This window comes from Lipotes vexillifer, unplaced genomic scaffold (assembly GCF_000442215.2).
Source record: "Lipotes vexillifer unplaced genomic scaffold, Lipotes_vexillifer_v1.1 scaffold418, whole genome shotgun sequence".
NCBI lineage: Eukaryota > Metazoa > Chordata > Mammalia > Artiodactyla > Lipotidae > Lipotes > Lipotes vexillifer.
Window position 1 is genome coordinate 972405 of NW_006798629.1, and position 21650 is coordinate 994054.

The window sequence follows — 21650 nt, forward strand, 5'->3', positions numbered from 1 at the left end:
CACGTTATCAAAGGATGGAATTTCTAAATTTTTGCCTAAACACAAAATCAGTGTTAAGGAGAAGATAAGATTGACTAAAATTTCTTGAGCATGTGGGTGTGCCAGAAATAATGCTTAAGATAAAAAAATGCATCTAATACAATATTTCAGTAGAGGAGATATATATTTTTTTCTATAGCTACAGACATTGAGGCACAAGTAAGTTGAAACTACTCAGCTGATAGAGGCAAATTCTGACTTATACCATTTCAGAGCCTGAGCTTATAAATCTCTTTCCAGAGAGTTTGTTGTGTTTGTTGATCTTTATAAATACCTAATACTTTGCTCATCTTCACTGATTGTCTACCATGTGTTGCTCACTGAGAATATAAATTTGAGCAAAGCCCAGGAGTTGCCTTTTAGGAAGCCCTGGTCTAGTTTGTGCCTGTGTTCAGGAAGAGAATGTGTAAAGACTTGTTTCATCCAGAGATCTGTCCTTTCATGTTTCAAGTAAAAAACTCATTTAAGCCAGTCAGCCATGGTGGTCCGTGTTTATGGCCTTATTATTATTAAGGCCCAAAGATTATCTGCCAGTCCTCTTCAGCATCTTCTAGGGTAATGGTAAGACTTCAACTGGATGGGAAATACAGATACAGACTCTTCTGTCACAAGTCTGCTGTTGCGCCTTCTTTAAACTTTCTACAAATGTTTAAAAAACCACTTCAGCCCCATAGGCCTCCATGTTACTGCGGGGCATACTTGAGCAGGAGAGCTGTACTGTCTAATATGATAACGACTAGCCTGAGGCGGCTAGTTTCAGCTGCAGTAACCTCATATCAAGTGCTCAAGAGCGTCTCTGACTAAAGGCCGCCATACTGGTAGGTACAAATGAAGAACATTTCCATCAGCAAAGAAGTTTCTATCAGACAGTGGACTGGAGCTACAATTCTTTTTCCTGTTTTTTTAAAAAATTTTTATTGCAATATAGTTCATTTACAATGTTGTGTTAGTTTCAGGTGTACAGCCATGTGAATCAGTTACACATATATCTACACTTATTTAGATTCTTACAATTTTTTTTAACACTTTTATTGGAGTTTAATTGTTTTACATTGTTGTGTTAGTTACTGCTGTATAACACAGTGAATCAACTATGTGTATACATATATCCCCATATCCCCTCCCTCTTGCGTCTCCCTCCCACCCTCCCTATCCCACCCCTCTAGGTGGTCACAAAGCACCGAGCTGATCTCCCTGTGCTATGCGGCTGCTTCCCACTAGCTAGCTATTTGACATTCGGTAATGTATATATGTCCATGCCACGCTCTCACTTTGTCCCAGCAAACCCTTCCCCCTCCCCGTGTCCTCAAGTCCATTCTCTACATCTGCGCCTTTATTCCTGACCTGCCCCTATGTTCTTCAGACCCATTTCTTTTCTTTTCTTTTTTAGATCCCATATATATGTGTTAGCATACAGTGTTTGTTTATCTCTTTCTGATTTACTTCACTCTGTATGACAGACTCTAGGTCCATCCTTTCAGTACAGATAACTCAATTTCGTTTCTTTTTATGGATGAGTAATATACCATTGTATATATGTGCCACATCTTCTTTATCCATTCATCTGTCAATGGACACTTAGGTTGCTTCCATGTCCTGGCTATTGTAAATAGTGCTGCAATGAACATTTTGGTACATGACTCTTTTTGAATTATGGTTTTCTCAGGGTATATGCCCAGTAGTGGGATTGCTGGGTCATATGGTAGTTCTATTTTTAGTGTTTTAAGGAACCTCCATACTGTTCTCCATAGTGGCTGTATCCATTTACATTCCCACCAACAGTGCAAGAGGGTTCCCTTTTCTCCACATCCTCTCCAGCATTTATTGTTTGTAGATTTTTTGATGATGGCCACTCTGAATGGTGTGAGGTTTGCATTTCTCTAATAATTAGTGATGTTGAGCATCCTTTTATGTGTTTCTTGGCAATCTGTATATCTTCTCTGAAGAAATGTCTATTTAAGGCTTCTGCCCATTTTGGGATTGTGTTGTTTGTTGTTAGGTTATTGAGCTGCATAAGCTGCTTGTATATTTTGGAGATTAATCCTTTGTCAGTTGCTTTATTTGTTACTATTTTCTCCCATTCTCAGGGTTGTATTTTCATCCTGTTTATAGTTTCCTTTGCTGTGCAAAAGCTTTTAAGTTTTATTAGGTCCCATTTGTTTATTTTTGATTTTATTTCCATTTCTCTAGGAGGTGGGTCAAAAAGGATCGTGCTGTGATTTATGTCATAGAGTGTTCTATGTTTTCCTCTAAGAGTTTTATAGTGTCTGGTCTTACATTTAGGTCTTTAATCCATTTTGAGTTTATTTTTGTATACGGTATTAGGAATTGCTCTAATTTCATTCTTTTACATATAGCTGTCCAGTTTTCCCAGCACCACTTATTGAAGAGGGTCTCTTTTCTGCATTGTATATTCTTGCCTCCTTTGTCAAAGATAAGGTGACCAAGTGTGTGTGGGTTAATCTCTGGGCTTTCTATCCTGTTCCATTCATTTATATTTCTATTTTTGTGCCAGTACCATACTGTCTTGATTACTGTAGCTTTGTAGTATAGTGAGAAGTCAAGGAGCCTGATTCTTCCATCTCTTTTTATCTTTCTCAAGATTGCACTGGCTATTTGGGATCTTTTGTGTTTCCATACAAATTTTGCAATTTTTTTGTTCTAGATGTGTAAAATGCCATTGGTAGTTTGATAGGGATTGCATTGAATCTGTAGATTGCTTTGGGTAGTATAGTCATTTTCACAATGTTGATTCTTCCAATCAAAGAAAATGGTATATCTCTCCATCTGTTTGTATCCTCTTTAATTTCTTTCATCAGTGTCTTATAGTTTTGTGCATACAGGTCTTTTGTCTCCTTGCGAAGGTTTATTCCTAGGTATTTTATTCTTTTTGTTGCAGTGGTAAATGGAAGTGTTTCCTTAATTTCTCATTCAGATTTTTCATCATTAGTGTATAGGAATACAAGAGATTTCTGTGCATTAATTTTCTATCCTGCTACTTTACCGAAATCATTGATTAGATCTAGTACTTTTCTGGTAGCACCTTTAGAGTTCTCTATGTATATAGTATCATGTCATCTGCAAACAGTGACAGTTTTACTTCTTCTTTTCCAATTTTGACTCCTTTTATTTCTTTTTCTTCTCTGATTGCCATGGCTAAAACTTCCAAAACTATGTTGAATAATAGCGGTGAGAGTGGGCAACCTTGTCTTGTTCCTGATCTTAGTGGAACGATGTTGGCTGTGGGTTTGTCATATATGGCCTTTATTATGTTGAGGTAAGTTCCCTCTATGCCTACTTTCTGGAGAGTTCTTATCATAAATGGATGTTGAATTTTGTTGAAAGCTTTTTCTGCATCTATTGAGATTATCACATGGTTTTTATCCTTCAGTTTGTTAATATAGTGTATTGATTTGGATATATTGAAAAATCCTTGCATTCCTATGATAAATAAACCCCACTTGATCATGGTGTATGGTCCATTCAATGTGCTGTTGGATTTTGTTTGCTAGTATTTTGTTGAGGATTTTTGCATCTATATTCATCCGTGATATTGACCTGTAGTTTTCTTTCTTTGTAATATCTTGTTTTGGTTTTGGTATCAGGGTGATGGTGTCCTCGTAGAATGAGTTTGGGAATGTTCCTCCCGCTGCTATATCTTGGAAGATTTTGAGAAGGATAGGTGTTAGCTTCTCTCTAAATGTTTGATAGAATTCGCCTGTGAAGCCATCTGGTCCTGGGCTTTTGTTTGTTGGAAGATTTTTAATCACAGTTTCAATTTCAGTGCTTGTGATTGGCCTGTTCGTATTTTCTATTTCTTCCTGGTTCAGTCTCAGAAGGTTGTGCATTTCTAAGAATTTGTCCATTTTTTCCAGGTTGTCCATTTTATCGGCATATGGTTGCTTGTAGTAATGCCTTATGATCCTTTGTATTTCTGCCGTGTCAGTTGTTACTTCTCCTTTTTTCATTTCTGATTCTATTGATTTGAGTCTTCTCCCTTTTTTTTGATGAGTCTGTCTAATGGTTTATCAATTTTGTTTATCTTCTCAAAGAACCACGTTTTAGTTTTATTGATCTTTGCTACAGTTTTCTTCATTTCTTTTTCATTTATTTCTGATCTGATCTTTATGATTTCTTTCCTTCTGCTAACTTTGGGTTTTTTTTGTTCTTCTTTCTCTAATTGCTTAAGTGTAAGGATAGTTTATTTATTTGAGAATATTCTTGATTCTTGAGGTAGGGTTTTATTCCTATATACTTCCCTCATAGAACTGCTTTTGCTGCATCCCATAGGTTTTGTGTCATCGTGTTTTCATTGTCATTTGTTTCTAGGTATTTTTTAATTTCTTCTTTGACTTCTTCAGTGATCTCTTGGTTATTTAGTAGTGTATTGTTTAGCCTCCATGTGTCTGTAATTTTTACATTTTTTTTCCTGTAATTGATATCTAGTCTCATAGCGTTGTCATCGGAAAAGATACTTGATATGATTTCAATTTTCCTAAATTTACCAAGGCTTGATTTGTGACCCAAGATATGATCTATCCTGAAGAATGTTCCATGAGCACTTGAGAAGAAAGTGTATTCTGTTGTTTTTGAATGGAATGTCCTATAAATATCAATTAAGTCCATCTTGCTTAATGTATCATTTAAAGCTTGTGTTAACTTATTTATTTTCATTTTGGTTGATCTGTCCATTGGTGAAAGTGGAGAGTTAAAGTGCCCTACTATGATTGTGTTACTGTTGATTTCCCCTTTTATGGCTGTTAGCATTTGCCTTATGTATTGAGGTGCTCCTATGTTGGCTGCATAAATATTTCCATTGTTATATCTTCTTCTTGGATTGATCCCTTGATATTTATGTAGTGTCCTTCTTTGTCTGTTGTAATAGTCTTTATTTAAAGTCTATTTTGTCTGATATGAGAATTGCTACTCCAGCTTTCTTTTGATTTCCATTTGCACGGAATATCTTTTTCCATCCCCTGACTATCAGTCTGTATGTGTCCTTAGGTCTGAGGTGTGTCTCTTGTAAACAGTATATATACGGGTCTTGTTTTTGTAACCATTCAGCCAATCTATGTGTTTTGGTTGGAGCATTTAATCCATTTACATTTAAGGTAATTATTGATATGTATGTTCCTATTACTATTTGCTTAATTGTTTGGGGCTTGTTATTGAGGTCTTTTCCTTCTCTTGTGTTTCCTGCATAGAGAAGTTCCTTTAGCATTTGTTGTAAAGCTGGTTTGGTGATGCTGAATTTTCTTAACTTTTGCTTATCTGTAAAGGTTTTAATTTCTCCATCGAATCTGTATGAGATCCTTGCTGGGTATAGTAATCTTGGTTGTAGGTTTTTCCCTTTCATCACTTTAAATATGTCCTGCCACTCCCTTCTGGCTTGCAGAGTTTCTGATGTTAGATCAGCTGTCCACCTTATGGGGATTGCCTTGTGTGTTATTTGTTGCTTTTCCCTTGCTGCTTTTAATATTTTTTCTTTGTATTTAATTTTTGATAGTTTGATTAATATGTGTCTTGGCGTGTTTCCCCTTGGATTTATCCTGTATGGAACTCTCTGCACTTCCTGAACTTGATTGACCATTTCTTTTCCCATATTAGGGAAGTTTTCACCTATAATCTCTTGAAATATTTTCTCAGTCCCTTTCTTTTTCTCTTCCTCTGGGACCCCTATAATTTGAATGTTGGTGCATTTAATGTTGTCCCAGAGGTCTCTGAGACTGTCCACAATTCTTTTCATTTTTTTTTTCTTTGTTCTGCTCTGCAGTAGTTAGTTCCACTATTTTGTCTTCCAGGTCACTTTTCCGTTCTTCTGCCTCAGTTATTCTGCTCTTGATTCCTTCTAGCGAATTTTAAATTTCATTTATTGTGTTGTTCATCATTGTTTGTTTGCTCTTTAGCTCTTCTAGGTCCTTGTTAAATGTTTCTTGTAGTTTCTCTATTCTACTTCCAAGATTTTGGATCATCTTAATATTATTACTCTGAATTCTTTTTCAGGTAGACTGCCTATTTCCTCTTCATTTGTTTGGTCTGGTGGGTTTTTACCTTGCTGCTTCATCTGCTGCATATTTCTCTGTCTTCTCATTTTGCCTCTCTTACTGTCTTTGGGGTCTCCTTTTTACAGGCTGCAGGTTCGTAATTCCCGTTGTTTGGGGCATCTTCCCCCAGTGCGTAAAGTTGGTTTGGTGGGTTGTGTAGGCTTCCTGGTAGAGGGGACTGGTGCCTATTTTCTGGTGGATGAAGCTGAATCTCGTCTTCCTGGTGGGCAGGACTGCATCTGGTAATGTGTTTTGGGTTGTCTGTGAACTTATTATGGCCTTTGGCAGCCTCTCTGCCAATGGTTGGGGTTGTGTTCCTGTCTTGTTAGTTGTTTGACATGGGGTGTTCAGCACTGGAGCTTGCTGGTCGTTGGGTGGAGCTGGGTCTTAGCATTGAGATGGAAATCTCTGGGAGAGCTCTCGCTCTCACTGATTGATATTACTTGGGGCCAGGAGGTCTCTGGTGGTCCAGTGTCCTGAACTCGGCTCTCTCACCTCAGAGGCTCAGGCCTGACCCCTGGCTGGAGTACCAAGATGCTGTCAGCCACACGGCAGTGAAATGTGGCTGTCTCCATTATGAAGTCAGATTATAAGGGTCTACAACAGCTATTCAGCTACAACAACAGGCTGACTTGGAAGCACTTTGTCTACGAGGCTCTCTCCAGCAGCTGGTGGCTAAAAGAGTAGGTCTCTGTGTGTGCTGCCATAACCTTAAACGTTTATATAGAGGTCTTCACTGGGTTCAGTCACAGATTTGGTACAGATGGTCTCAAGAACATCTTACTCTCTCAAGGCTGTGTGCTTGAAACTGCTCCTAAGCCTGAGGGTGTACAAGCTGAAGGAAGATGAGACTGCCTGGGGTGGCCTGAAAGCCGTGATTCTTGCCACAAACCCTGCTGTTGCTGTCATGGAATCCAGCTTCCCCCGCTGCTCTGCAATGAGTTTTCAGTGAAGCTTTCTCTCTGTGCTGATGAGATTCCTGCTACTTGACTTGCCCAAAGCCATAGAGCCCTTAAATGTTGGGGCTGTGATGCACACCCAGCCAATCTGGCTCCAAGGTCGGTGTCACCTCACCCTAAAATGCCTCACCCCCACGAGCCACCTCCTCAAACCTGCACTGCCACAGGAAGAGTTGCCTGCATTCTTACAATTCTTAAATAATGTACTTTGGGGTTTGCAATATGGGTGATTTGGGATATATTACCTAATAGAAAACTTTTATGTAGCTGTGAGCATTCAGGGTTTAGTTATTTCATGTTTGGTGACATCTCACGGATGAACAACCAGAATAAGTGATTTCAGAGTTGTGTTGAGATGTGTTTTCTTGCTGTGTACTTTTACATGCTGTGCTTCTTAAGAGTAGTTTCATGCACAAACCAAGTAGAATGTTCAACCTACATTATTTTTTCTACTCGAACCTAATAGAATGTCACTGATATTTGGAACATTTCAGGAAGTTTGCACATGAAACTGTTTCCCTACTGAGGGCATGTGGCTTGAAGTTGAAAAGTGGGAGGGCTTTTGCTTTTCACCTTATACTTTTCTGTGCTCTTTGAATTTTCTAACGAAGTGTTACTTTCATTTAAAAAAGTGAAAACTGAACTAGTTACACAAAAAGTAAGCAAAACCACTGCTTTTGTAAATAACTAAGACAACATCATATCTGTTATACTATGGGAGTGTCTAATTTGTCCATTTATTGAATGTTTATTATGTGAAAACCTTTTTGCAGGGTTCTCTTGGTTAATGGATATGAAAGCAATGGAGCATTTTTCCATGCTTTTAAGGGCCTTGTTTCTAAGTAGCAGAGATGGGTGCAAATAAGGATTGTTAAGTGCATGTCTAAAGCAGCACAGGAAACCCTCCATCTTCCTTGTAGTCCATTGTTATAGATAAAAGAGGCTTTCTGGATGCCTGAAAATTCTCATGTGCTGGTATGTCCAGGGTTACTGCCATATCAATTCCACATGTTTATCTCCCCATCAAACCCAGCCAGTGCTCCGCTTACTGGTTCCCAGGGTCTGCAGAGCTCTTTCCTGAGCTGTCTTTGGACACTGAGTCCATCCCCACTGGTGCTGTGTGGCTTGCCTCCCCTTCTGTTCCCACTTCATAGCTCTTCCTCAGAGGACCTTTCTGACGCTAAAAGCAAAGTTCTCCTTTCCTCTGTTTCCCTTGTCTCTACTTTCACCTCTGCAATTTGGACTTGTGATGCGTTACTGATGAATCAACAAATTACTTTCATCCAGGGAGCTAACAGAAATAACACAATTTTTTACTCATTTGGGGCATTCCTTGGTCACCTGATGATGCCATTCTGGGTGCTTACTGTTTGTTGATATGCTGATAAAATAAACCAAAGATTTCATTTCAAAGACAAAATAAAACTAAGATTGACATGGAAAATACATAGCATATATGAGGTCAGGGTAATAAAAGGTTAATTTGACATTTAGAGGATTAAAAAAAAGAGAGAACATGGAGGTTCTTGATGCCAATTATACCCTTCAGGTGTAGAGATTCAAAACAACTTTCTTTCCTTAGGACACACAGAGTTGGACTATAATGCCATTTTGCTGAATGTTATAAATAAACACATCAAAAAAACACCTTTGCATTTTGCTGTTTGTATGGAGCCAGACCACTTTCCTGCCCATGTATCTATAAGCTGGAATCATCTGAACTTGTCAATGAGAAGGTAACTAAACTGTCACTGGCAGTCACGTGGGTTTGCTAAGGGTCTAGTCTAACACTATTAAATCTCATCTCATGGGCATTCTGGAAAATTGAACTTTAAGGTATTGAAATGTATTTTATAGAAAGGTGAATTTTGCAGACTCTACCAGGATACATTTCCCTATAAAATGAATCTCTCTGAAACTTCCTTTGTACTGTTTAGACAGTTAATCTGACAGCTTGAATTGAGACTTAAAAATAGCCATATTTTGTACCTATAATACTCCTTATGAAAATCTATCCTAAGGAAATAACCTTAGGATAGATTTTAAAAGATTAACAAGTAAGATGTTCATTACAAAATAATTATACAGGGAAAAAAAAGAAAATAATCCAAATGTCTAATATTAGATAAGTGGTTAAATATATAACGTTCATGTATTGTAAGCCTATGCTGTCATTAAAAATCATGTGCATTTTTAAAAGTATATATAATTCCAAGGAAAGTTCTATACAAAATTACTTTAACTAAGTTATCCAAACTTTTAAAAATGCACATATACAAATAGAAAATAAAAGACTGGTACATGATGACCACCGTTAATATTTTGATATGCTTCTCCTTGATGGAATTCTGGTTTTTTTTTCTATTTTAAAGAAATTTCCCCAATTTTCCTGATGACCTAGAGAATGATTGATTTAATTTTAAAAAGTCATTTGCCAGTTTTCTTGCTCACCCACCTTTCCTTTATGCCAGTACCTAACTTAAGAGCCATCTAAAAAAAGAAGTTGCAAAGATGATGAGGAATTAAAGGGAAGGCTAGCCTCTATTCACTCTGCAGCACATATTATTTTGATTTTTGCAGATACAATATCTTGACCCAAGGCAATCAAAAGCAAACAAATAAAAAAAGCAAACAAAATCAGTATTTCTAGGAGCATGATGACTTGCTGCATTTAAACTGTGGTTGGAGAACGGTTTCACATTTCAGGAATCATGGAAGCTTCAAACGAATGTCATTATCAGTGATGGCCTTTTAAAACTGATGGGAAGAAAATAGTCCATTTAAAGTATGGAAGCAGCTTTGCAATGGCCCTACTGTGCCATCACAGGGGAAGGCACGAGCCTTGCGAGATATTTACACATTGTTGGAACCTGAGGTATTCAAACCTGCCGTCACGAAGCCACTGTCATTCATTGTAGCATCCTCGTTCCGGTATTCTGCCAAGCAGAAAGGAGCATTACAAGAAAACAAGGGGAAGGGGGATTTGAAAGACTCAAATTAAAATCCGAGTTTAGAAAAGACTTCATTAACAAAATAGAAAAATTTAAGGTACTATGAGAGATTCCTGTGTCACTGGAATTCAGCTAGCTCAGACATCCTTAGTGGATTTCTAGCTAAATCCCCATAGCTCTAAGGACTTAGTTAGAAATCCACTTTCTACCTGCCAGTAACTTCAAGTAGTGTTTGCTTTGTGAGCTGGGCAAGTAACTTAACCTTTCTGAGTCTCAGTTTGTTATCTCTAAAACGGACATGATAATAGCACCTAAACTCGTGGGTGGCTAAGAGCAGGTGAATAATTTATCACAATATGTGCAATGTTTAAAAAATAAAATAAGTATCAGTTCTCCTAATAGTCACTATTTTTAGAGTATTCATGCACATTTGATCTCTCAAAAATATAAATGCTTGAAAATTAAGAGTAGTACATCTCTCCTTAATTGTAGCTGTACTTGAAGGAAAAACAGCTACCTTTACAGGCTGTTCAAGCTTTAAGATCTTATAAAACGATCTAATATCTATTTATTTAATTATGACTGACAAGCTGCTACTAGATGCAGGAGGTTACATTGCACAAACGTTCCACTCTACGTGATGATGAATAGTAACCCCAGAGTCAAAGCTATTAGCTGAAGTTTTTCACCCAATCTCAGCACAATTTTAACCACATGTGTTTGGTGTGTGTGTGTGTGTGTGTGTGTGTGTGTGTGTGCATGTGTGTGTAAGGCATGCATGAGTGTGTATATTTAACTTTCCTATCTTTACTAGCTTCTGTGGAGAGACTACACTGAAATAATAATGCTAATGACACAGTGATTTTTCTGAGGTTGGGTATTTCTCCAATGCTCACGTATCTTCTGTTTCTTTCCTTCCCCTAAGGACAGGACATAGGTGGGTCTTAGCTTGCCAGAGATAATATGGAGAATGTCTGTTTTCTGGATTTTTACATACTGTTGCATTGGTAGCAACTTAGTATTGGGAGCAACTTTGAATTTCTTCTCCTAACCCATCTGTCACTCAATCCTGAGGCAAGCCACCCACGCCTGACTTTTTTTTTGTCCTCCCAGGCAGATGAAATACTTCCATATCAGTGAATAGGTAGAAAGAGTTTTCTGATCCATTCTGGTTGCCACTATCAAACGCCAGCTCAAATCACATAAGATATTAACCAGAGTGAGTCAAGGGGCCTTCAAGAAAGTCAGGATGAGGGGCTTCCCGGCTTCCCTGGTGGCGCAGTGGTTCAGAGTCCGCCTGTCGATGCAGGGGACACGGGTTCGTGCCCCGGTCCGCGAAGATCCCACATGCCGCGGAGCGGCTGGGCCCGTGAGCCACGGCCGCTGAGCCTGCGCGTGTCCGGAACCTGTGCTCCGCAACGGGAGAGACCGCAGCAGTGAGAGGCCCGCGTACCGCAAAAAAATAAATAAATAAAGTCAGGATGAGAATTTGTCTCCTACTGACTGCTACTTAGACATTCCTAAGCCACAGCGGCCCCAGGAAAGCTTCTCAGTTTGACTATAGAGGTGGCATGGGAAAAAAGTATTTTGATAAAAATCACCTGTTTGGATATAGAAGGTTGGATAACCCTCTACTCACACAGTGGCACAAAAGCTTCGAATTTGTAGGAAGATGGTATAAATGAAAGTAGGACAAAACAAGGTGCGTATGTGTGTGTGTGTGTGTGTGTGTGTGTGTGTGTGTGTATGAATATATATATATATATGTGTATATATATACTCATTCATTCATTATTTGTGTAGGTATGTATTGCTCACCAGAACATTGCTTGCCCTACTCTCATTTATGGTATCTTCATACAAAGCAGAAAGCATTAGGTCACTATATTGCAGGGGACATGGGTGAAAGTGAACCCCGGGGGGCAGCCTCACTGCTACCACCACCACTACCGCATGGTTCTCTGACTCCGTATTTCAGCCTCTCCCATCTTCTCACAAAACGTTGCCTTTTTTCTCTCTCCTTAATATGTTGTGATATGAGCATTTTCATTGCTGTGCATAAGAAAATGAGATTCAAAGTGGGGAACCTAAGTGGTAAAAATATGCATTTTTTAATATTGGACTCAGTAAAGGTATCATTTTACAAGAGAGAAACGTATGGCTCTAAACCTGTTCCGTATGTGCATTGCCTCTTATTGAAGACATGGGTGATTGACACGGAGCTGGAGAGCCCTCAGCATCTTTTCTTCTTTGATATGGAATGCTTCTGAGAGGCTGGCCCAAGAACCAGAAGTTAAGAATTTCTCTTTTTTTCTATGCTTCCAGAACTGATAACAATCTAATAAATACAATTAGGAAGGTGAACCCCCTAAATCAGGATTTTGAAAACCAGAATGGCAGAAAGGACATCAATGATTACAAGAGAAAATTTCATAGCAGAAACATATGGCTAAATGAGAAAAGTAAAGAATACTTATCAACTCCAAGGAGAAGGAAATTGTGAGCAAAGTTTTTGAAAGCAATTTTTTGAAAGAATTTTATTGTTTAAAGAAGCAAATCTTGATAAGTAGAATTACATTAGTTATGTGGGACAGCCAAAAGATGTGACTGGTTTAATAAAAAGAAGGGTTTCTTTACAGTGTATCTGCTTAGCCGGTGAATCCCCCCGTTTTTTACTCATTTGTTTATATTTGAAATTTCATAGCCAATCAGTGTGAACTTTGCTATTCTAATAGGGCTTTTTTTTTTCCAGAGTCATTAAGATCTCTATACAATTACTCTCCCTCTTTGATCCTAAACCCCATAGCCAGGAAAGCTTGTTTGTATTCTATTTAGAAAGTGGGCATTTAATTAGTGCCACTTCTGTAAACACACCATGTTTAAACTGATTACGCTTGTTACACCTCACCTCCAACTACACCTGTAGCAACTAAATCACTCTTCCTCATCAGCTATCATTTATATCTTATTAGCATCAAGAGGAAGTGAAAACGGCTTCCCTGGTGGGGCAGTGGTTGGGAGTCCGCCTGCAGAGGCAGGGGACACGGGTTCGTGCCCTGATCCGGGAGGATCCCACTTGCCGCGGAGCGGCTGGGCCCGTGAGCCATGGCCGCTGAGCCTGCGCGTCCGGAGCCTGTGCTCCACAACGGGAGAGGCCACAACAGTGAGAGGCCCGCGTACCGCAAAAAAAAAAAAAAAAAAAAAAGAAGAAGAAATGAAAAGAAGTCACACCCATTTAATTTCATTTCAGGACTCAGGACTTTTGAGTTTAGTTCCTGTAATGATGGTGCTTATTTGTAAAACAGGACATTATAAAAAGATGAGTGATTAAGTAATGTTATATAAGGTGATCAGAGCACATTGTTACAGTTTTCTATGTCATAAGCATATTTCAAGCATAATCCCTGGAAGAACTGCATTCAAACTCGGCATAACATCATGTTGTGTTATTGTATCGTTTCTTGGAGGAGATTACTAAGATTTTCCCCCTCTTTTTTCTTTTCTAAATATTCCTGGCAGGTACTAAGCACAAAACGATGCTAGAAGCTCGGAACGGAAGTGGGACTATCAAAGCCTTCCCTAGGGTAGGTGTGAAAGGCAAAGGACCAGTGAATAAGGGGAATACAGGCCTGCAGAACAAAACGTTTCACTGTGAAATCTGTGATGTGCACGTCAACTCAGAAACACAACTTAAACAGGTAGGCGGTACCCATTCTAGAAGTGAAAACAGATGGGGGTCACGCACGAGCAGATTGTGTGCTTCCTCTGTTCCCTTTCTTTTCCGTTTTTCTCTCCCATCCAACCATCCATCCATCCATCCATCCATCCGTCCATCCTTCCATCCACTTAGCTTCTTATTCACTCTCCTTATTTATTTATGCATATTTTGGTTGCTTAAAGGAATACTAAAATGTAATGGCTTCTAAGATCTTTCCGAAATTGCCTGAAGTGAGTCTGTGCTATTTTTATATATGAAGAGTGGGAGGAAAGGGGGTAGTAGATCTTTTCTTTACCAGGTTTCCCACTCAAAAGTGTTGATTTTCTTTAAAGGTCAAATTTCAATGTTCCGTTTTTACTTGTTTAGATATTTACATGCTACCACTAATTTTATGCTGTGCTCTTCTTTCATTTTATGTACTTTATTACATGGTGGTGTACTGTATTTCTAAATCCTGCAGCCACCTGCTAACAAGATGACTAATCCTGTTGCATTCACTTTTACTCTGACTAGCCTTCCAAAGAGATCAGTTCTACGTTTCTAGTTGAAGTCCCAGCCCTCATATAGTGTTGTGTTTTATATGCATACGTACATTCTTGCACTGATTTTTACACACCTTAGTTATTTATCTTTAGAATTTAAGGGTTGACATTTGGCTGTACAAATGTGAGGATAAATATTAGTACGGATATAAATTCATGCCCGCCTGGCCATCTTTGTTTATTTGCACATAAAATTCCTTCAGAGATTTATTTCCTTTGTAAATGTCCGTAAAACGAGATCTGTGCAGTAATAAGGAAAAATGCTGGGGAAAAGAAGACCCTGCTATTTGTTTAAAATGGACTAAAATGGCTAGCACAAAGGTATCTCTCCTCAAAGCATCAGCGTCCGAGGACAAAAGTGCACGCTCTTTTATTTTTGTCTTTCTTCGACTTGCATGAAATAATTAATATCCTGCCCCAGGTTAAAACAATATTTATGAAGTGTTTGGGGGATAATTTTTTAAAGCTGTCATTTTTAATTGCTTTTAATAGCATATTAGCAGTAGAAGGCACAAAGACAGAGCTGCTGGGAAGCCCCCGAAACCTAAATACAGTCCTTACAACAAACTGCAGAAGGCAGCACATCCGCTGGGGGTGAGTGTCCTTTTTGCTTCCCAATAGAGAGTAGCCTTTCTTTCTTTTTTTTTTATTTAATAAATTTATTTATTTGTTTATGTTTTAATTTTGGCTGCATTGGGTCTTCGTTGCTGCACATGGGCTTTCTCTAGTTGTGGTGAGCGGGGGCTACTCTTGGTTGCGGAGCGTGGGCTTCTCACTGCGGTGGCCTCTCTTGTTGTGGAGCATGGGCTCTAGGTGCCCGGGCTTCAGTAGTTGTGGCACGCAGGCTCAGGAGTTGTGGCGCACGGGCTTCGTTGCTCCGTGGCATGTGGGATCTTCCCGGACCAAGGCTCGAAACCGTGTCCCCTGCATTGGCAGGAGGATCCTTAGCCACTGTACCACTAAGGAAGCCTGAGAATAGCCTTTCATGTCCTGCAGTCTACTCACTGAACTTGGATTTTTTTTTTTGTCAGTTACTAAATGAAATGAATGGAAGATACCTAAGTAAAGACAAACAATTGATTTGAAAGTCCAACTCCTACTCCACCAACAGAATCATTGGTTTCTTGAGTTGTTTGAGTGTTTTGTCACCATTAGCCAAAGTCCGGTGTCTTATCTTTTTAGTTGGGCACAGGTTTACAGCAGAGCATGGGGATGGGAGCAAAACCAAACTCTTTTGTGTCAGGTAGGTAATCACATGAAATCTGGACTTGAGGTTAATGGATACTATTAGGAAAAGGTCGGTGAAAACAAATTCTTGCAACTCCTTTTTAAGGTCTTCAGGAGACAAAGCACCAGTATTGTTGATTCCCTCAACAATTTTGTCTTTTGAATAACACACTCTCAAAGACATGGCTCCTTTTAAAAATTATTCACCTAAGGGCACTATCTAAGGCCTGGGAAATATTTCCTGAGACATACCCTCTTGTTTTAGATTAGTAAACATATTAGTACTGATGTCCTGACCTAGAATTTTTGTAGGATTTTAGGGGAAGTGTGTAAACCTCCTGACATCTTAAGCTAATATTTATAAGCATATGCTTTTGTTCTGGTTGAAATGACGATAGCTTACATCTAAGAGACCCAGGGTTCTGCATTGTTTAGCTGTAATAAACCATAACTGTGTGCATAAAAAAATTGAGATGAAGAACAATTGATCTACAGTATGTGCTGAATTATGCATTTTGAAATCTGTTTTCTTCAAAATAGATCTTATTAATAATCAGTGCTACTATGTGCTGCTGACACGTGAAAATACAGTTAAAGGAAAACTGCAGCCATCCATTATGAGACCTCAGAATGAGTTGACCCAATTAATTTAGTAGCATCACCCATTTTTATGCAGATGAAGTCATTTTACTCTCTTGCATGGAATCAATTTTAGCTGCATTGAGTGGCTGTGAATTCTGCATGGAACTGATGTTTCAGCACCACTAGTCATAACCTGAGTGCTCTTTCTGACCTGCGTAGATGAAGCTTTCAACAATCAAGTGAATGGTTCTTAAATAAACAGAGAAGTCAAATTGTGTTAATGTCAGCTTCCAAACCTCCTGTTTAACTGTCACTGTTACTATTTCCATAAATAGGACCATTCCCTTCCTGAGAACAGCCATCTTACTAATGCTACTAGTCAGAGAATGAACTGATTTTATATAGTAGGCTTGAGAGAATGTTGCTACCAATGAAAGCAAAACACGTCAAACTTTTAGGGAAGATAAGTTTTCTTTGCTTCTTCATTGAAAGTGGAATTTCATTATTTTTATAATGTCTCTTGATTGGTACTCACACCTTACTAGGCTACTCACTTGACATACTTGCATAGTCTAATAGTGGCTGACAGCATTAATTAATCTCTCTTTAAAAATGTCTATACCCTGCTACTTAAAATGTGTGTAAAGAGTGCAGTAAAAAATTCCCTGTTTTTTCTCAAGATGAATACTTTCCTCACGAGGTATATTTATCACAAAAATAAAATAGAGAGCTGGAACTCCTGGCTTGGGGTCTCTTCCCTCCACCATCACTAAACTGCCCTGGAGCCCGAAGGGAGGGTGGCCTCACTGAGGCTGCCAGCTCTGGAGGGACCCCAGCAGCCAAAGCTGCGGCAGTCCTGGGGACCGTGGGCCGGATCACTCATCCTGGGGTAAGCCAGCTGCCATGTCATGAGGACACTCAAGCAGCCCTAAGGAGAAATCCATGTAGCAATGAACTGAGGCCTCCTACCTAGAGCCACATGATCGAGTGGATGACAGGCTTTTGGCACTCCAGCCAGGCATGAGGGCTGTACCTCTGAGGTGGGAGAGCCAAGTTCAGGACAGTGGTCCACAAGAGACCTCCCAGCTCCACATAATATCAAATGACAAAAATCTCCCAGAGATCTCCATCTCAACACCAAGACCCAGCTCCACTCAATGACCAGCAAGCTACAGTGCTGGACACCCTATGCCAAACAACTAGCAAGACAGGAACACAACCCCATCCTTTAGCACAGAGGCTGCCTAAAATCATAAAAAAGCCACAGACACCCCAAAACACGCCACCAGACATGGACCTGCCCACCAGAAAGACAAGATCCAGCCTTATTCACCAAAACACAGGCACTAGTCCCCTCCACCAGGAAGCCAACACAACCCACTGAACCAATCTTAGCCACTGGGGACAGACACCAAAAACAATGGAAACTATGAACCTGCAGCCTGCAAAAAGGAGACCCCAAACACAGTAAGTTAAGCAAAATGAGAACACAGAGAAACACACAGCAGATGAAGGAGCAAGGCAAAAACCCACCAGACCTAACAAATGAAGAGGAAATAGGCAGTCTACCTGAAAAAGAATTCAGAATCATGGTAGTAAAGATGTTCCAAAATCTTGGAAATAGAAGAGAGAAAATGCAAGAAACATTTAGCAAGGACCTAGAAGAACTAAAGAGCAAACAAAAAGTGATGAACAACACAATAAATGAAATTAAAAATACTCTAGATGGGATCCATAGCAGAATAACTGAGGCAGAAGAACAGATAAGTGACCTGGAAGATAAAATAGTGGAAATAAATACTGCAGAGCAGAATAAAGAGAAAAGAATGAAAAGAACTGAGGACAGTCTCAGAGACCTCTGGGACAACATTAAATGCACTAACATTTGAATTATAGGGGTTCCAGAAGAAGAAGAGAAAAAGGAAGAGAGTGAGAAAATATTTGAAGAGATTGTAGTTGAAAACTTCCCTAATATGGGAAAGGAAATAGTTAATAAGTCTAGAAAGTGCAGAGAGTCCCATAAAGGGTAAATCCAAGGAGAAACATGCCAAGACACATATTAATCAAGCTATCAAAAATTAAATACAAAGAAAAAATATTAAAAGCAGCAAGGGAAAAACAACAAATAAGACACAAGGCAATCCCCATAAGGTGAACAGCTGATCTTTCAGCAGAAACTCTGCAAGCCGGAAGGGACTGGCAGGGCATATTTAAAGTGACAAAAGGGGAAAACCTACAATCAAGATTACTCTGCCCAGCAAGGACCTCATGCAGATTTGACAGAGAAATTGAAACCTTTACAGACAAGCAAAGCTAAGAGAATTCAGCATCACCAAACCAGCTTTACAACAAATGCTAATGGAACTTCTCTAAACAGAAAACACAAGAGAAGTAGAAGACCTACAATAACAAACCCAAAACAATTAAGCAAATAGTAATAGGAACATACATATCAATAATTACCTTAAATGTAAATGGATTAAATGCTCCAACCAAAAGACATAGACTGGCTGAATGGATACAAAAACAAGACCCGTATATATACCGTTTACAAGAGACACACCTCAGACCTAAGGACACATACAGACTGATAGTGAGGGGATGGAAAAAGATATTCCATGCAAATGGAAATCAAAAGAAAGCTGGAGTAGCAATTCTCATATCAGACAAAATAGACTTTAAATAAAGACTATTACAAGAGACAAAGAAGGACATTACATAATGATCAAGGGATCAATCCAAGAAGAAGATATAACAATTGTAAATATTTATGCACCCAACATAGGAGCACCTCAATACATAAGGCAAATACTAACAGCCATAAAAGGGGAAATTGACAGTAATATAATCATACTAGGGTACTTTAACACCCCACTTTCACCATTGGACAGATCATCCAAAATGAAAATAAATAAGTTAACACAAGCTTTAAATGATACATTAAACAAGATGGACTTAATTGATATTTATAGGACATTCCATCCAAAAACAACAGAGTACACTTCTCAAATGCTCATGGAACATTCTCCAGGATAGATCATATCTTGGGTCACGAATGAAGCCTTGGTAAATTTAAGAAAATTGAAATTGTATCAAGTATCTTTTCCGACCACAACGCTGTGAGACTAAATACCAATTACAGGAAAAAAGCTGTAAAAAATAAAAACCCATGGAGGCTAAACAACACACTACTTAATAACCAAGAGATCACTGAAGAAATCAAAGAGGAAATCAAAAAACACCTAGAAACAAATGACAATGAAACACGATGACCCAAAACCTATGGGATGCAGCAAAAGCAGTTCTAAGAGGGAAGTTTATAGCAATACAATCCTACCTTAAGGAACAAGAAATATCTCAAATAAACAACCTAACCCTACACCTGAAGCAATTAGAGATAGAAGAACAAAAAAAAAACCCCAAAGTTAGCAGAAGGAAAGATATCATAAAAATCAGATCAGACATAAATGAAAAAGAAAGGAAGGAAACTGTAGCAAAGATCAATGAAATTAAAAGCTGGTTCTTTGAGAAGATAAACAAAAATGATAAACCATTAACCAGACTCATCAAGAAAAAAAAGGGAGAAGACTCAAATCAACGGAATTAGAAATGAAAAAAATAGTAACAACTGACACTGCAGAAATACAAAGGATCATGAGAGAGTACTACAAGCACCTATATGCCAATAAAATGGAGAACCTGGAAGAAACGGACAAATTCGTAGAAATGCACAACCTTCTGGGACTGAACCAGGAAGAAATAGAAAATATGAACAGACCAATCGCAAGCACTGAAATTGAAACTGTGATTAAAAATCTTCCAACGAACAAAAGCCCAGGAACAGATGGCTTCACAGGTGAATTCTATTAAACATTTAGAGAAGAGATAACACCTATCCTTCTCAAACTTCCAAAATATAGCAGATGGAGGAATGCTCCCAAACTCATTTAACGAGGCCACCATCACCTTGATAACAAAACCAGACAAAGATGTCACAAAGAAAGAAATTTATAGGCCAGTATCCTTGATGAACATAGGCGCAAAACTTCTCAACAAAATACTAGCAAACAGAATTCAACAGCACATTAAAAGAATCATACATGATCAAGTGGGGTTTATCCCAGGAATACAAGGATTCTTCAATATATGCAAATCAATCAATGTGATACACCTTATTAACAAATTGAAGGAGAAGAAACATATGATCATGTCAATAGATGAAGAGAAAGCTTTTGACCAAATTCAACACGCATTCATGATAAAAATCCTCCAGAAAGTAGGCTTAGAGGGAACTTTCCTCAACATAATAAAGGCCATATATGACAAGCCCACAGCCAACATTGCCCTCAATGGTGAAAAACTGAAACCATTTCCACTAAGATCAGGAAAGAGACAAGGTTGCCCACTCTCACCACTATTATTCAACATAGTTTTAGAAATTTTAGCCACAGCAATCAGTGAAGAAAAAGATATAAAAGGAATCCGAATTGGAAAAGAAGAAGTAAAGCTGTCACTGTGTGCAGATGACATGACACTATACATAGAGAATCCTAAAGATGCTACCAGAAAACTACTAGAGCTAATCAATGAATTTGGTAAAGTACCAGGATACAAAATTAGTGCACAAAAATCACTGGCATTCTTATACAGTAATGATGAAAAATCTGAAAGTGAAATTAGGAAAACACTCCCATTTACCATTGCAACAAAAAGAATAAAATATCTAGGAATAAACCTACCTAAGGAGAAAAAAAGACCTGTATGCAGAAAATTATAAGACACTGATGAAAGAAATTAAAGATGATACAAAAAGTTGGAGAGATATACCATGTCCTTGGATTGAAAGAATCAACATTGTGAAAATGACTCTACTACCCAAAGCAATCTACAGATTCAATGCAATCACTATCAAACTACCACTGGCATTTTTCACAGAAGTAGCACAAAAAATTTCACAATTTGTATGGAAACACAAAAGACCCCGAATAGCTAAAGCAATCTTGAGAACGAAAAACGGAGCTGGAGGAATCAGGCTCCCTGACTTCAGACTATACTACAAAGCTACAGTAATCAAGACAGTATGGTACTGGCACAAAAACAGAAATATAGATCAATGGAAAAGGATAGAAAGCCCAGAGATAAACCCATGCACATATGGTCACCTTATCTTTGATAAAATAGGCAGGAATGTACAGTGGAGAAAGGACAGCCTCTTCAATAAGTGGTGTTGGGAAGACTGGACAGGTACATGTAAAAGTATGAGATTAGAACATTCCCTAACACCATACACAAAAATAAACTCAAAATGGATTAAATACCTAAATGTAAGGCCAGACACTATCAAATTCTTAGAGTAAAACATAGGCAGAACACTCTAGGACATAAATCACAGCAAGATCCTTTTTGACCCACCTCCTAGAGAAATGGAAATAAAAACAAAAATAAACAAATGGGACCTAATGAAACTTCAAAGCTTTTACACAGCAAAGGAAACCATAAACAAGACCAAAAGACAACCCTCAGAATGGGAGAAAATATTTGCAAATGAATCAACTGACAAAGGATTAATCTCCAAAATTTACAAGCAG

At 38.5% G+C, this 21650-nt stretch overlaps 1 protein-coding gene across 1 annotated transcript in view; it reads left to right on the forward strand.

The window, feature by feature from the left end:
* The window catches only part of ZNF385D (zinc finger protein 385D), a 348161-nt gene that overhangs the window by 307781 nt on the left and 18730 nt on the right, over positions 1-21650 (forward strand). Inside the window, exons 6-7 of the mRNA XM_007470612.1 lie at positions 13513-13691; positions 14746-14847. Coding sequence (XP_007470674.1) covers positions 13513-13691; positions 14746-14847 — 281 coding nt within the window. The remainder of the gene's footprint in view (positions 1-13512; positions 13692-14745; positions 14848-21650) is intronic.